The sequence below is a fragment of the Ranitomeya imitator genome, chromosome 1, assembly GCF_032444005.1.
Source record: "Ranitomeya imitator isolate aRanImi1 chromosome 1, aRanImi1.pri, whole genome shotgun sequence".
NCBI classification, from domain to species: domain Eukaryota; kingdom Metazoa; phylum Chordata; class Amphibia; order Anura; family Dendrobatidae; genus Ranitomeya; species Ranitomeya imitator.
Window position 1 is genome coordinate 821,837,540 of NC_091282.1, and position 17,795 is coordinate 821,855,334.

Consider the following 17,795-nt stretch of genomic DNA (forward strand, 5'->3'; position numbering starts at 1 on the left):
TCAACCTTCTCGCGGACGCTCCCTGGCGCCTTCCAGACAGGCCCGATCTGCTGTCCCAGGGTCCGATCTGCCACCCGAATTCTCGGTCGCTCAGTTTAACGGCGTGGCTGTTGAGACCGCGGTTTTAAAAGCGTCCGGCCTCTCGGACCGGGTGATTCACACTATGATTCAGGCTCGGAAGCCTTCGTCTTCCAGGATCTACTACCGCACCTGGAAGGCTTACTTCCGTTGGTGCGAGTCCAACCACGTTCCGCCTATGGTTTTTTCCCTGCCTTCTCTTTTGGCCTTCCTTCAGGCAGGACTGGATTCGGGCCTGGCGCTTAGCTCCCTGAAGGGTCAGGTCTCTGCGCTTTCCATCCTCTTTCAGAAGACCTTGGCCTCTCGGCCACAAGTTAAGACCTTCTTTCAAGGGGTAGCCCATGCTGTCCCGCCGTACAGGGCCCCTGTGGAGGCATGGGACTTAAACCTGGTACTGGACGTTCTGAGGGTTTCCCCCTTTGAACCTCTTAGGGAGATTCCTCTATCAGTTCTATCTTGGAAGGTGACCTTTCTTGTGGCCATCACGTCTATTCGCCGCGTTTCCGAGTTGGCGGCCCTGTCTTGCCGCCCTCCGTTTTTGGTCATTCACCAGGACAAGGTGGTCTTCCGGCTCCCACCTTCCTTTCTTCCTAAGGTGGTTTCCACCTTCCACCTCAACGAGGACATCGTTCTACCTTCCTTTTGTCCAGTTCCGACTCATCCTCTGGAGCGATCATTGAACAAGCTGGACCTCGTCAGGGCAGTGAGGATCTATCTGGACAGAACGTCCACTTTCCGGAAGACGGATTCCTTTTTCGTCATTCCTGATGGCACGCGCAGAGGCCAACCGGCTTCTAAAGCGACTATTGCTCGCTGGATCAGATTGGCAATTTTGGAGGCTTACCGGGTCAAGAACAGAGTGCCCCCTCCTGGGATTAAGGCTCGCTCTACCCGGGCAGTCGGCGCCTTCTGGGCGGTGCACCACAGGGCTTCCGCCTTACAGCTTTGCAAAGCGGCAACTTGGTCTTCCATCCACACGTTCGCCAAATTTTACAAGGTCCATACCTACGCTTCGGCGGACGCCGGCCTAGGCAGAAGGATCTTGCAGGCGGCAGTGGTGAGTCCTCTGACCTGATGGAAGTCTGTCTTTCCCACCCGTGGGACTGCTTTGGGACGTCCCATGGTTCCTGTGTCCCCCAATGAGAGGCGATAAAGAAAACAGGATTTTTGGTTGCTTACCGTAAAATCTGTTTCTTGAAGCCTCCATTGGGGGACACAGCTCCCTCCCAATGTTTCTGTTATCGGTTTTATGACTGTTCTCACGTTTACAGTTCTCAAATTTGTGGTTATGGTTTTTCAACCTTGTTCTTTTCTCCTACTGCTTTCTCACTAACTGAAGAGTATAATGCCAGTCGGTGGGGTGTACACTGCAGAGGAGGAGCTAACTTTTTTATTTGCATAGTGTCAGCCTCCTAGTAGCAGCAGCATACACCCATGGTTCCTGTGTCCCCCAATGGAGGCTTCAAGAAACAGATTTTACGGTAAGCAACCAAAAATCCTGTTTTATGGCACATGCATATGCATTTCAGTCCAGCTCTCTTAATATTTAATACGGATGTATGAATGCCTATCTTATAGGGAATCTGTCATCAGATAATGTAGGAAAACAGACCCTGATTCCAACAGTGTATCATTTAGTTTACTGTGTACAGCAATTGAGACAGATCTTAAATATAGCATGGAGCAGACCTGAGAAATCTAACCCTGCCCACACCAGGCCCTCTGTACATTGTCTATTGGCAATAAGCTGCTGCTTATCAGCTGAGGGGACGTGGTCAGACAACTTGGCGTAAAGCAGCTAGTCACAGCCCTGATAATGTCCTAACAATAAAGCCTTCATCGTAAGTAAACTGCTCCCAGCCTAAGTGACAGATCGCTGAAATTTGTGTTTTTACCCCTCATGCTGTCCTCCACTTAAATAACATAAACCTGCTGACAAATTAATTGCACCTTATGGTCTATAAAATGAAAGCCTAAATTCCAAGAGACAAACACATAATTGCATTTGCGCATATTTTTCGGACCTTTTTAAATGTGTTTAATAATGTTAATCTTAGTTTAGAAACATTGAAAAAAATGATAGGCTTGTCTAATAGAGCGATCGTGCTCTGATAACGTGTTATAAGAGTATGTTGGGCGAGCTTGAATAATGTGCTTGAGTCCCTGCGGCTGCATGATAAACTGCTGGGGTTGCCTGTTTGTTAGCCAATCTCCGCATGTGTTGCCACTACCTAACAGCAGTGTATCATGCGGCCTCAGAAAAAATTATTTAAGCATGGCATACATACTCTAAAGGTACCGTCACACATAACGATATCGTTAACGATATTGTTGCTTTTTGTGACGTAGCAACGATATCGTTAACAAAATCGTTATGCGTGACAGCGACCAACGATCAGGCCCCTGCTGGGAGATCGTTGGTCGCTGGGGAAAGTCCAGGACTTTAGTCGCTGGATCTCCCGCTGACATCGCTGAATCGGTGTGTGTGACGCCGATTCAGCAATGTCTTCACTGGTAACCAGGGTAAACATCGGGTTACTAAGCGCAGGGCCGCGCTTAGTAACCCGATGTTTACCCTGGTTACCATTGTAAAAGTTAAAAAAAAAAAAAAAAAAAACACTACATACTTACATTCCTGTCACGTTCCTCAGCGTCAGCTTCCCTGCGTCCCCCAGTGTCAGCGCCGGCCGGCCGTAAAGCAAAGCACAGCGGTGACTTCACCGCTCTGCTTTCCGGCCAGCGCGCTTACACAGTGCAGGGAAGCTGAGGCCTGGGGACGCGACAGGAATGTAAGTATGTAGTGTTTTTTTTTTACTTTTACAATGGTAACCAGGGTAAACATCGGGTTACTAAGCGCGGCCCTGCGCTTAGTAACCCGATGTTTACCCTGGTTACCCGGGGACTTCGGGATCGTTGGTCGCTGGAGAGCTGTCTTTGTGACGGCTCTCAGCGACCAAACAGCGACGCTGCTGAGATCGGCATCGTTGTCTAGATCGCTGCAGCGTCGCTTAATGTGACGGTACCTTAAGAGTTTAACCAATCACGCTCGCTCATCACTACTAATGAATGTTGAATAGAAAGCTAATATATTTACCTTTTAACATAGCCCTGTCCTAGTGTGCGCTCCAAGCAATATTGCTGTTGATCAACTCACTGAGAAAATACACCAAACTGGACTCAAAGTTGTTCGTCTCTGTGCAAAGAGCCGTGAAGCTATTGACTCCCCAGTTTCTTTCTTGGCACTGCACAATCAGATACGCAACATGGAGAGGTATGACATTTTTTTTCTAAGCTGCACTATCTTATTCTTTGTAATATACACTGACCAAAAAAATAAAGGGAACACTAAAATACCGTGTCCTAGATATCACTGGAATATTCCAGTGTCATCCTGGTTTAGCTGCACTATCTGAGCAATTTCTGCGGGTTGTAAACACCCCCTCATGCTACTGTACTTCTAGGGGAGAGGCATTTACACTATTGAGCCTGTAATTTGATTTTCCACTTTGATTTTGAGCATCATTCCAAATCCAGACCTCCATATGGGACATAAATTTTGATTTGCATTGATAATTTTTGTTATATTGTTCTCAATGCATTCCACTATGTAATTAATGAACAAAAATTTGAAACTGGAATACTTCATTCAGTGATATCTTGGATGTGGTGTTTGTGTTCCCCTATTCTTTTTTGCAGTGTACAGTTGAAAGCAGAAGTTTAATTACACTATATAAAAAGACACGTTTCCTGTTAGATATTGAGAAAAATATGCATAAGAATAAACCTTTCCAGTTTTAGGTCAATTAGGATTACCCTAATTTGCTAAATGCCAGAATAATGGGAGAAGGAGAATGATTTAGGTCATTTTTATTATCGTATATACTCAAGTATAAGATGAGCCGAGAGTAAGCCGAGGCACCTAATTTTGCCACGGAAAACTGGGTAAGCTTATTGACTCGAGTATAAGCCGGGTTTGTATTGTCCCCTCATTCCTATCCCGGTATGCATGGTTCCCCCCCATCCTGTCCTGCTCTGTGTGGCTCTCCCTGTTGTATGCATAGCTCCCCCTATCCCCTCATTTTATGCATGGCTCCCCCCGTCCCATCCCTGTATGCTCGGCTCCCCCCTCCTCCCCCTTGTATGCATGGCTCGCCGTCCTCCCCCGTCATACTCGCCCTGCCTGCGCCGTCGCTGAACGTTCCTGCATCTCCATTGTCCCGTTGCTGCAGCTTCTTCCTGTGCTCAGCGGTCCATGGTACTGATCATTAAGGTCATGAATATGCGCTCCATGCCTATGGGAGTGGAGTCGCGTGCATATTCATTACCTTAATGAGCGGTACCACGTGACCGCTGAGCAAGAACAGGAAAGAGCTGCTGGCACCTGGACGGAGATGCAGCGACGGAGGGCGAGTATTGATGTCACCCTCCCCCGCCGGCTTTGTGGACCATGACTTGTGTATAAGCCGAGGGGGGGCGTTTTCAACACAAAAAAAATGCTGAAAATCTTGGCTTATACACGAGTATATACGGTACTTACTGCAAAGTCAAAAGTTTACATAAATTTCATTAGTATTTGGTACCCAGGGCTGTGGAGTCGGAGTCGTGGAGTCTGAGTTAGTTTTGGTTGGAGTCGGTAGAAAAGTACCGACTTGAGCTTTAAAAAAAAAAAAAATGTATTTCATAATTGAACTTTCATATGAATTTTATAAATGTTACTCAAATATATATGTTCTATCAAACTATGAACAACAGTGATGAGCTGTTCTGCTGGAGATAGACATTTCTTACTACTTGTGTGTCACTGTTCTCCACTGCCTTCATCTAATCTTATACTTGGTTAACCTCATGCTGCCCCAACCCCCCTACTTACAATGTATGAAACTGAAAGTGAAAATGTGTTGCAAATTCTTAGTAGTAAAGCTCCTCCTCTAGACTAGATGTTTGGTGTGCGTCTTCCAAGCATCTCACAGCTGCTACTCAGAAGAGGAAGACTGTAAGAAGTATTATCCTTTTAACAAACTTTGCATCAATTAACTGTGAGTACATGAAGAATAACAGTATTACTGACCACTATATCAGTTGTACGACCTGGCAATAATTTTGTACAATTGTTTTTAGGAAAAACAATTGTCATTTGGATTGTGAATGCAGAATTAAAAACCTGAGAATGTCAAAGCAGCGTCACATTAAATCAGCTGTATTTGAACATTTCACCATCACTCAAGATAGAAAACATTATGTCTGTGAGTGTATGACAAATGATCCAGACGAAAACAAATGCTGTGAAGCCAAGATCAGTGCATAGTCAGGCAAAGATAAAAATGCTCCTACCAGAGCTTCTAATCTAAAGAGACATTTACAGCGCTTTCATCCAGAAGTACTGAAAGCAGTGGATGGCTAAGACTGCATTCAAACCAATGAACCAGTGCCCAGCTCTTCCAGCCAAACAAAGGAGCAGAGAACTTTGCAGCGATCACTTGCAGATATTTTGTCAGTGACAAAGTTACTGTGACAATGACAGTAGATACGTTTAAAAAACAGATCATAGAGCTTGTTGTAAAGGATAGTGTGCCTATTTCATTATTTTCATGACCAGCTTTTGTGTGTCTGAATGGGGAAATGGCCCGCAAGCTTGGTGTTTCTCTGGAGAGAGAGAGAGTATTAGAAAATTAGTAATCGGAGAAGCTTTTAAACAAAAGGAAGAACTTAAAAAAAACTCTCAAGGGACGCTTTGTTTCTTAAAATGGATGCCTCTACACGTCACAGAGTGAACTATTTTGCCATCAATGTCCAATTTGTTTGTGACAAAAATGAAATAGTTACCAAGACATTGGCAGTAAAAGACACCAAAGCTCATCACACCAGTGAGTTTCTCCAGGTCTTGGTGGAAAAGGTTCTGCAAGACTATGAACTTAAAAAAGAGCAAGTTCTTTCTGTCGTAACTAACAATGCTTCAAATATGATAAGTACTATTCAGATGAACAGCAGCATGATAGTTTAGATGATCTTGTTGAAACTGTGTCAATACATTCTTTCATTCATCACATGCGCTTTGTTGTGCATACGCTACAGCTGGCTATAAGAGACAGTCTGCAGGAAGGACATGCTGCTGCACTGATTGGTAAGGTGAGAAAATTGTCTACTGTTGCCAGAACCCCTAAAGTTGACTCAATTTTGAAGAGACGTGCTGGAAAAGGGGCAATTATTGATCAAGCCACACGATGGGGCAGTACTTTAATGATTCAGCGCTTGGTTGAACTGAAAACCTTTCTTGTAGACATGGCTAACCCTCAACTGATGCTAAATGAAAGTCCGTGGAATCAGGTGACTGAGCTGGAAAAATTGCTAGAGCACCCATTTACAGTGACTAAAAAATTACAAGCAGAGGACTTAACTCCAGGTATTTTCTTAAAGGAGTGGAAGAACCTGATGTTTCGCCTGTCCCAAAGAGGAGGGTTAATTTCAAGTGGCATTCCTACATCAATGAAACTGAGAGAGGAGCTACTATTACAAAACAACATTCTTTTGGCAGCTGTTTATGTAGACCCAATGCATCGGATTCTTCTAGATGATCAACAGCTAACTAAAGGAAAAGAAGCTCTGTTTGAAATAGCAGTAAGGATGAAAGGGTTGCAGAACAGTCAGGAGGAACAAGAAGAATTTGGTCGTCCTGCCACATCTTCACCCTCATCAACTGATGAAGAGTTTAATTTCGAAAAATATTTGGATCACAAGGACCGTGCAAAGCGTTCCCGCATAGAAGATTCATCCCCATCAAAGGACACAGCCAGTACATTTCAGCAGAATTTTTCATGTGCACTAAAAAATTGAGAAATTTGACCGTTCATCAAAAATAACAGTGCAACAAGCGATTCCTCTGTATCCTGACATTGTCAGAGATGTTGCCCGAGTGGTTACTGCTTTGCCACCAACCCAAGTTAGTGTAGAGAGGTTGTTCTCTGTTCTCAAAATAATTAGATCAGATTTGAGGGCATCCATGAAGGAGGATCTGACAGAGGCAATACTTTTTCTGAGGACAAATTTATAGATTTCTTCTTATTAACTGCATAACAGTATTTATTGCATATTTACTTACAAGAGTTTAGAAAAGTTTATAAAAGTTATTTGCTATATTCTAATTGTATTCTAATAAATATAGTTTTTGCTCTAAGTGGTCTGATTACTTATATGATGGTGAGAAACTGAATAAGCACGATGTTAATATTTGACAACAGTAAATTTATTGTTACGAATTGGCCATTTATGAAGGAGCCGGAAGCCGGAGTCCGACTCCTGGATTTTATCAGGTTCAGAGTCGCAACTGTGGCTTACCGACTCCACAGCCCTGTTGTTACCATTGCCCTTAAACTGAATGACTTGGGTCAAATGTTTGAGATATACTTCCACAAGCTTCTTACAATAGTTGGTTGGAGTTTGGGCCCATTCCTTCTGACAAAACTGGTGTAACAGATCCAAGTTTGTAGGTCGCCTTGCTCGCACCTGCCTTTTCAGCTTTGCCCATACATTTTCAATAGGATTGAGATCAGGGCTTTGTGATGGCCACTCCAAAACATTAACTTTGTTATCCTTAAGCCACTTTACCATTTTGGCAGTAATCTTCTTTTCTCATGAGGCCATCTATGTTGTGAAGTACACCAGCCCCTCCTGCATCAAAACAACCCCACAACGTTACGCTGCCACCCCCGCGTTTCACAGTTGGGATGGTGTTTTTAGGCTTCCAAGCTTCTCCTTTTTTCCTCCAAACGTAACGATGGTCATTATGCCCCAAAACTTCAATTTTAGTTTCATCAGACCACTGGACAAGTCTCCAAAAATGAAGGTCTTTGTTCCTGTGTGCATTAGCAAACATTAATCAGGCTTTTTTTTTCTTTTGGAGTAATGGCTTCTTCCTGGCAGAGTGGTCTTTCAGCCCATGTTGATACAGTACTCATTTCACTGTGGATATTGACACAATCTTACCAGCTTCCTCCATCTTCACAAGGTCTTTTGCTTTTGTCCTTGGGTTGATATGCACATGTAGGACCAAAGCACGTTCATCTCTCGGACACAGAACCAGTCTCCTTCCTGAGCAGTACGATGGCAGGCCATTCCCATCTTTTTTGTACTTGAGCATAATTGTTTGTACAGATGAATGAGGCACCTTCGGGTATCTTGATATTGTACCCAAGGATGAGCCAGACTTGTGCAAGTCCACAATTCTCCTTCTGATATCTTGGCTAATTTCTTGACTTTCCCATGATGCGACACAAAGAAGCAGTGTGTTTCAGGTGTGCATTAAAATACATCCACAGGCGTGTCTCAAATTAACTCGGCTATTGCCAAATAAGACGCTTCCAAACGCATGACATCACATGGACAGTCCAGAATTGTTTAAAGGTATAGTAATCTTAGATTATGTTGACTTTTGACTTTGTTTTAAGGCAGTTATTTTACTTACTGCATTCTCTCTCTCTCATTATTCTGGCATTTGGCAAATATTAATAATTGATAATCCTAATTGACCTTAAACGGGAAAATGTTGTTCTTACCAGATATTCAGGAAAAACATGCGTATGTGTCTTTTTATATAGTGTATGTAAACTTCTGGTTTCAACTGTATATTGTGTATGTAAAATATATATAGGGTGTGTGTGTTCAAAGCTTTTATGCCAGAATAGTAGCTTGAAAGCTATAATCAGGGCCTAAGTGTCTGAAGCTACTGTATGTAGTATTGAGCCTTCTTCCAGACTGTGGAGCCTAGGATTCTATACATAACAGTAATGTTAATTCCCTATCATCTAGGCCTCTACTTGGTTAAAGAAGCACTCAAATAAAAGTTTTAATCCCATTAATAGATTGCAGTCACCATATTATACAACTGTGTAATTACAATTGCTCATTTTGCCATTTTACCCAGATAATTCATCTCTTCCATTAGATCTATGACGTCATGTGGTTAAGAACTGACCGGCTAAATCATTTTAAGCTCTAAGTAGGAAGTAGCTCAATTTTCCCTGCATGTGTCATGAGCCACTGAGTGATGAGTTAAAGAGGGAATGATAATTACAGGGACAAGAGACTTCTTGTTTTTACATAGAGCTGAGAAAACAGAAGTTATCTATGTAAAAAGGCATAATGCGCTATTGGAAACACACAGCCTTACATAATTATGATCACAATATATTAAGAGCATGAAACCTTTGATGGGAGGGCTTCTCTGTAGGGCCTTAAGTCACCTTTTTTAGTTACTGGGAAGGAAATGGTCATCTAAAGTTTTGGATGCAACTAATAGGATGCATGTTAAAATTAATGGCTAGCTATGCATGATGTTTGACCAAGTGTATATTTTCCTTTCTAAGCTAATGTTTACAACATGTATTCGTAGCTCGAGTGCAGATTAGATTTAGTCTGGACTAACTATTTTTTTTTTCTCTTCAGTATGCCAGAACTTCAGAAATTGCAGCAGTTGAAAGATGAGACAGGAGAACTGTCATCAGCTGATGAGAAACGATACAGAGCTCTGAAAAGAACCGCAGAAAGAGAATTGCTTATGGTAAGGCTAAATCCACACTATTTAAAGGTTGCACTTAATGTTGACCTTGGTTGAGATGAGGGAAGGGCACTGGTGTATCATACTATGAATTGCCTTTCTGCACAGGGCATTATTTGGGTGCCAGCTGTAGTTGTGCAGCACGTCTGCAGCGTTAATAAGTACTGGGGGTTCTTGGTTCAGTTACAGAAATGTCGTCGCCTCAAATTGAAACGGAAAGGTTAATACATTTGCTATGTGTAAATATACACCTTAACCACTTGATAGATGTACCGTATATATTTTTCTCAATATTATTTTGATATTAAACTGTGTACTCAAATGTTAAACTACGTGACGTGGCTGACTGTTAATATTGAATAGCATGTTCTATAGCACTTCCTTTATTCTTAGTCAGTTCATAACATGACTGCTAATTTTGCTTCCTCAATTACAGAATGCTGATGTGATCTGCTGTACATGTGTTGGAGCCGGCGATCCTAGGCTTGCTAAGATGCAGTTCCGATCAATTTTGATTGATGAAAGTACTCAAGCCACGGAGCCCGAGTGTATGGTGCCGGTTGTTCTAGGAGCAAAACAGGTGTTAATTTTTTAAAAGGAAAAAAATACTTTGGATTTTTTTTTTGCTTAAATGTTGCTGCGGATTTTGACATTAGTTAAAAATATGAATTTAAAACGATCATACATCAACTAGATTGTGGCCCGATTCTAACACATCTGGTATTCTAGAATATGTATGTATGTACGTCGCGCTGTAAGTTGGGGTTAAATTCCATGCCAATATCGCTGATTGGTCGCTCCTGGCTTGCCGATCAGCGAAGCGTGGTTCAAATCTGGCGCCAATTCGCGGCCGGATTGCGCCTGTTGCTGATTGGTCGTGCCCGGCCGGACGTGACCAATGACCGAAACGGTGTTTAAATACCGCGCCAATATCGCCGATTGGTCACGGCCGGGCGCAACCAATCAGCGAAGCGTGGTTTAAATCCCGCGTCAATTCGCGGCTGGACTGCGTCTGTCGCTGGATGTCGGGGGTTCGGGGCGCTGGATTTCGGGGTGCAGTATATAGCACAGCCACGTAGTATATAGCACAGCCACGTAGTATATAGCACAGCCCACGTAGTATATAGCACAGCCCACGTAGTATATAGCACAGCCCACGTAGTATATAGCACAGCCCACGTACTATATAACACAGACAGCCACATAGTATGTAACACAGCCCACGCAGTATATATCAGTCATGCAGTATATATCAGTCATGCAGTATATAACACAGCCCACGTAGTATACAGCAGTGTGGACACCATAAAAAAAAAAAATTAAAATAAAAAAGTTGTCCCGATGCGTGCGAGGCTGCCGCCAGCTTCCGTTCCCAGTGATGCATTGCGAAATTACTCATATGACTTAGCGTTCTCGCATCAGTGGATGACGGAAGGTGAGAATAGCACTATTTTTTATTTTTTTATTATTTTTAACGTATCTTTATTATTGATGCTGCATAGGCTAAAACGCTATGTGGGCGGCGGGCGCGGACTGGGGGGGGGGGGATAATGGAGGGGGCACTGACTGCAGGGGAGCAATCAGCGACTTGGGATTTCCGTGACAGACAGACAGACGGAAGTGCCCCTTAGATGATTATATATATATATATATATATATATATATATATATATATATATATATATATATACAAGTGTGGGTAATCTTATATATCCAATTTTATGTTTCAGTTGATACTTGTAGGAGATCACTGTCAGCTTGGTCCAGTTGTGATGTGTAAAAAAGCGGCAAAGGCTGGACTGTCTCAGTCTCTGTTTGAGAGACTTGTGGTTCTTGGCATCAGACCAATTCGCCTTCAGGTCCAGTACAGGATGCATCCTGCTCTTAGTGCTTTTCCATCAAACATTTTCTATGAAGGCTCCCTTCAAAATGGAGTAACTGCCGGTAATAAAGATGATTGGAAAAAATTGTTTTCTTGTTGCAAATACCTGTGCTAATACATGTGTAATTTTTTTGGGTATAATTTATGTAGCGGATCGAGTGAAGAAAGGCTTTGACTTCCAGTGGCCACAACCAGACAAGCCAATGTTTTTTTACGTTACCCAGGGCCAAGAAGAGATTGCCAGTTCTGGTACATCTTATCTGAACAGGTGAATTAAGATGGCTGGTTACGACGTGCGCTATTCATTAGTGCCTGCAATGTAAATGTTATAGAGGCTTACCTGTATCTTGTGCTCTATGATAGAACGGAAGCTGCGAATGTTGAGAAGATTACTACCAAACTGTTGAAGGCAGGTGCCAAGCCAGACCAGATTGGTATAATAACGCCATATGAAGGGCAGAGGTCCTATTTGGTTCAGTACATGCAGTTCAGCGGCTCTCTGCACACTAAACTCTATCAGGTACAGTTCTACCAATCTACAGCATGCATCTATTGTATTAGAATTTTGTTATGTTATTACGGATTATAATTGTTTTTTTTCCACTTTCTTTAGGAGGTAGAAATTGCCAGTGTAGATGCTTTTCAAGGAAGGGAGAAAGATTTTATTATTCTTTCTTGCGTCCGTGCAAATGAGCACCAGGGAATTGGTTTCTTAAATGATCCTCGTCGTTTGAATGTGGCTTTGACGAGAGCAAGGTACATTTTCTGTGCTTTAATTTTTTTAGCCCGTTTGTAGGAGTTACTTTAAAGGGAACCTGTCACCTGAATTTGGCGGGACCAGTTTTGGGTCATATGGGCGGAGTTTTCTGGTGTTTGATTCACCCTTTCCTTACCTGCTGGCTGCATGCTGGCTGCAATATTGGATTGAAGTTCATTCTCTGTCCTCCGTAGTACACGCCTGCGCAAAGCAAGATTACCTTGCGCAGGCGTGTACTACGGAGGACAGAGAATGAACTTCAATCCAATATTGCGGCCAGCATGCAGCCAGCGGGTAAGGAAAGGGTGAATCAAACACCTGAAAACTCCGCCCATATGACCCAAAACTGGTCCCGCCAAATTCAGGTGACAGGTTCCCTTTAAGGAAGCCTGGAAATTGAGTTGGTGGAAGAGCACAAATGAAAGGTGGTGAGGTGCAGGAGTATCCTTTTCATTTTTCCCGTCAAATTATAGTTGTAATGGCAGTAAGAGTGCAGTTAGTTATATTTACTCTTAAGAGCAGGGGTGTCAAACTGCATTCCACGAGGGCCGCAAACCATGCGTGTTTTCAAGATTTCCTTAGCTTTGCACAAGGTGCTGTAATCATTGTGTGTAGGTGATTAAATTATCACCTGTGCAGTACAAGGAAATCCTGAAAACATGACCTGTTTGCAGCCCTTGAGGAATGCAGTTCCTGCTTAAGAGTGTGTTCACACATCCCAGATTGGCCGGAGGTCCCACAGCATGTTTACAGTACAAGAATTGTCGATGAACTATTATAAAATCCTATCAATATGCTGCTTGGAAAATCCTCAGAATGTCATCTTATTCTGCAGGTCTTCAGATTGGATTTCAGACTTTGTAATGCAAGACAAAACCTACAGAAAATTACTCCCATGAGAAGCAGAATAATATCCAAACATCTTTATTTGAACAAGAGATTAAAAGTGGTTAAAAATAGGAGATGCATTACTGAATGAATAAACTATGGCAAGATACAGGATTTTGTGGATTTAGTCTGAGCTGCCAATAATGATAAAAAGTCAAGGTTTTTAAATATTTGAACACCTTGACTTTTCATCATTATCAGCAGCGCGGACTAAATCCACAAAAGCCTCTATCTTGCCATATTGATACATTCTCTTGCGGACCCGTGAAACTTCTGCAGCTGAAATCCTCATTGAGATCTATATGCCTTACAAATAGATCTATCAGGTTAGCGCAGTCTGAATGAAATTAAATTTGTGCCCATCGGATAAGACCATATTGCGCTGATCTCTCCTACAGTTTATTCGTTAATTAAAAAACTGGCATAGAGATCAACAATATACAGTTGTGCGCAAAAAATTTACTTACCCCGGCAGAATTTTTGCTCTCTTGGCCTTTTGTTCAGAGAATATGAATGATAGCAAAAAAACTTTTTCTCCACTCATGGTTAGTGGTTGGGTGAAGCCACTTATTGTCAAACTACTGTGGTTTCTCTTTTTAAATCATAATGACAACCCAAAACATCCAAATTACCCTGATCAAAAGTTCACATACCCCATTTACTACCATGTATTGCCTCCTCTAACATGAATGACAGCTTGAAGTCTTTTGTGGTAGTTGTGGATGAGGTTCTTTATTTTCTCAGATGGTAAAGCTGCCCACTCTTCTGGGCAAAAAGCCTCCGGTTCCTGTAAATTGGCTTGTCTAGCATGAACTGCGTGCTTGAGAACTCCCCAGAGTGGCTCAATGATATTGAGGTCTGGAGACTGAGATAGCCCCTCCAAAACCTTCACTTTGTTCTGCTGTAGCCAATGATAGGTCGATTTGGCCTTATGTTTTCTATCGTCATATTGGAATGTCCAAGTACGTCCCATGCGCAGCTTCCGGGCTGATGAGTGCAAATTTGCCTCCGGTATTTGCTGATAACGTGCTGCATTCATCTTTCCTTCAACTTTGACCAAGTTTCCTGTGCCTTTGTAGCTCACACATCCCCAAAACATCAGTGATCCACCTCCGTGCTTTACAGTAGGAATGGTGTTCCTTTCATCATAGGCTTTGTTGCCCTCTCTCCAAATGTAAAGTTTATGGTTGTGGCCAAAAAGTTATGTTCTCCCCACTCCAGATTACCTTGTTCCAGAAGTTTTGAGGCTTGTCTCTGTGCTGTTTTGTAGGCGAGATACTTTGTGGCATTTGCGCAGTAATGGATTTCTTCTGGCAACTCGACCATGCAGCCCATTTTTCTTCTAGTGCCTCCTTATTGTGCATCTTGAAACATCCACACCACTAGTTTTCAGAGAGTCCTGTATTTCCTGGCAGTTGTGGACGACATTTTTGTTGGTCTACCTGACCGTGGTTTTGTTTTTACAGATTCCCTGATTTTCCGTTTGTTAATCACGGTTTGAACGCTGCTGACTGGCATTATCAATTCCTTGGATATCTTTTTGTATCCCTTTCCTATTTTATACAGTTCAAGTACCTTTTTCCGTAGATCCGTTAACAATTCTTTTGCTTTTTCCGTGACTTACAATCCAGAAACGTCAGTGGCTGGATGAAAGATACAAGAGTCTGTCTAGATCCCAAAAACTCACTCCGCTTTTATGCACACACACTGATCACAAGCAAACAGGTCACAGGTGAGGATGTTATCTTTAGTAGCCATTCAAACCCATTGTGTCAACTTCTGTGCATGTTATCAGGCCAAAATCATCAGAGTATGTGAACTTTTGATCAGGGTCTTTTGGATGTTTTAGGTTGTCATTATGATTTAAAAAGAGAAAACACAGTAGTTTGACAATAAATGGCTTCACCTAACCACTAACCATGAGTGGAGAAAAAGTTTTGGTGTCATCATTCATATTCTCTGAAAAAGGCCAAAAAAGCAAAAATTCTGCCGGGGTATGTAAACTTTTCAGCACAACTGTATTCAACATGAAATTTTAGAAGTATAAGTAGTAAACTGACCCATGTGGAGTGCAGACGGATGCATACACACATATAACTGACAAAGTAGCTCAAAGTAAAGTTTGTAATACAATAGTATCACCAAGTGGTATAACAATTAAATAGAAAAAAAAGGGCGGGGGGAACAAGTTATACATATATGCATACAAGCATGCGTCAGCATCTAAAAACTTAAGAATCGGTCCACACGTTATGGAAAGTGCCAATGCGCATGTAAGAGAGTTAGAGTGCAAATGCAAAATAATTTATAAAGTGCAAATAAATATTAAGCTTCCGAAAAAATACTCAAGGACCTGCACTTTCCCAACACATGGAGGTTAAACATTACGAAAATATATAATATATTTATATGTATATTTAATGCATGTATCGCTGATAGCTTCCTCAGAAAGGGTATCATTTTGTAATGCAAAAGCTGAAGTCTGGTAAGTCCGCCTCATTTCAAGTAAATACAGATGATTTAGTAGAGCCTCATAAGACCCATGCCTGCCCATCTGACTGTACATTTTGAAATTAGAAAATTGTGCTGGAATATAGTACATTTCTTTTGACCCTCATTTTAACACATCCTGATTATAGGTATGGTGTAATAATTGTGGGCAACCCAAAGGCACTTTCAAAGCAGCCCCTCTGGAACCACCTTCTAAATTACTACAAGGAACAAAAAGTTCTTGTTGAAGGACCACTCAACAATCTTAGAGAGAGTCTCATGCAGTTCAGTAAACCTCGAAAACTCGTAAACACCATCAATCCTGTAAGTATCCCAGCTAGAGAACTTTGCAGTGTACTTGTCTGTTTTAGGTTGCTTACTGAGAATGCTTGTCTGATGGCTGGATGGATTGCTTGGTGTTTGCTGTTAATTCCGAGGTTTTTTGTTTATATTTTTCTTGACTTTTATAGTAATAGTTTTGGCTTTGTATTCCAGGGAGCACGTTTTATGACAACAGCAATGTATGATGCTCGTGAAGCAATTATACCTGGATCTGTGTATGACCGGAGTAGTCAAGGTAAACTAATTCACATCCTTGGTATCTTTGTATTGACCCTTTCCTGACATCCATCTGTATGGTCATAGAAGAAAATTACCGCACACTCAAAACTGGTCAAATGCAAAAAGGTATATGCCAATATTTATTCAACACAAAATTAGTAGTTGCCACATTTGGAAAAAAATAGACAATGAACCCGACGTTTCGACCCTCCCGGGTCTTATTCATGGGGTTACTCTAGTCTTTTGATATCTATGCATATAGGTGGCAGTGGTGGAGGAAGAGCAAGCGATCCCTTAAGCTTAAGGCCCCTTCACATTAAGCGACGCTGCAGCGATACCGACAACGATCCGGATCGCTGCAGCGTCGCTGTTTGGTCGCTGGAGAGCTGTCACACAGACCGCTCTCCAGCGACCAACGATGCCGGTAACCAGGGTAAACATCGGGTAACTAAGCGCAGGGCCGCGCTTAGTAACCCGATGTTTACCCTGGTTACCATGCTAAAAGTAAAAAAAAACAAACACTAGATACTTACCTACCGCTGTCTGTCCTCCAGCGCTGCGCTCTGCTTCTCTGCTCTCCTCCTGTACTGTCTGTGAGCCGGAAAGCAGAGCGGTGACGTCACCGCTCTGCTTTCCGGCTCACAGCCAGTACAGGAGGAGTGCAGAGCACAGCGCTGGAGGACAGACAGCGGTAGGTAAGTATCTAGTGTTTGGTTTTTTTTTACTTTTAGCATGGTAACCAGGGTAAACATCGGGTTACTAAGCGCGGCCCTGCGCTTAGTTACCCGATGTTTACCCTGGTTACCAGTGAAGACATCGCTGGATCGGTGTCACACACGCCGATCCAGCGATGTCAGCAGGAGTCCAGCGACGAAATAAAGTTCTGGACTTTATTCAGCGACCAACGATCTCCCAGCAGGGGCCTGATCGTTGGTCACTGTCACACATAACGATTTCATTAACGATATCGTTGCTACGTCACAAATAGCAACGATATCGTTAACAATATCGTTATGTGTGAAGGTACCTTTAGGGTATAACCTGATAGTGGGGCCAGTGGGGGCTGCTGTCCCAAGTAGAAGGAAGCCTGATAGAGGGAGGGCCGCCTTGTAGCCAGTGGGCCTGAGAGTCGTCCTGTGTGAGATCCTATCTGAAGTCAGCGGCGCATCCCGCGCCTTGCTGCATGGTCTAGGATGGAGGCTAGACCATGCAGCAAGGCGCGGGATGCGCCGCTGACTTCAGATAGGATCTCAGACAGGACGACTCTCAGGCCCACTGGCTACAAGGCGGCCCTCCCTCTATCAGGCTTCCTTCTACTTGGGACAGCAGCCCCCACTGGCCCCACTATCAGGTTATACCCTAAGCTTAAGGGATCGCTTGCTCTTCCTCCACCACTGCCACCTATATGCATAGATATCAAAAGACTAGAGTAACCCCATGAATAAGACCCGGGAGGGTCGAAACGTCGGGTTCATTGTCTATTTTTTTCCAAATGTGGCAACTACTAATTTTGTGTTGAATAAATATTGGCATATACCTTTTTGCATTTGACCAGTTTTGAGTGTGCGGTAATTTTCTTCTATGATTGA

General features: G+C 42.8%; 1 protein-coding gene across 2 annotated transcripts in view; it reads left to right on the forward strand.

Moving 5' to 3' along the window:
- Positions 1–17,795, forward strand: part of UPF1 (UPF1 RNA helicase and ATPase) — a 143,018-nt gene that overhangs the window by 93,887 nt on the left and 31,336 nt on the right. For both annotated transcript variants that reach the window (XM_069740264.1, XM_069740272.1), the window contains exons 12-20: positions 3,185–3,349; positions 9,517–9,631; positions 10,065–10,208; positions 11,359–11,572; positions 11,661–11,778; positions 11,874–12,030; positions 12,124–12,266; positions 15,795–15,969; positions 16,141–16,222. In XM_069740264.1, coding sequence (XP_069596365.1) covers positions 3,185–3,349; positions 9,517–9,631; positions 10,065–10,208; positions 11,359–11,572; positions 11,661–11,778; positions 11,874–12,030; positions 12,124–12,266; positions 15,795–15,969; positions 16,141–16,222 — 1,313 coding nt within the window. The remainder of the gene's footprint in view (positions 1–3,184; positions 3,350–9,516; positions 9,632–10,064; positions 10,209–11,358; positions 11,573–11,660; positions 11,779–11,873; positions 12,031–12,123; positions 12,267–15,794; positions 15,970–16,140; positions 16,223–17,795) is intronic.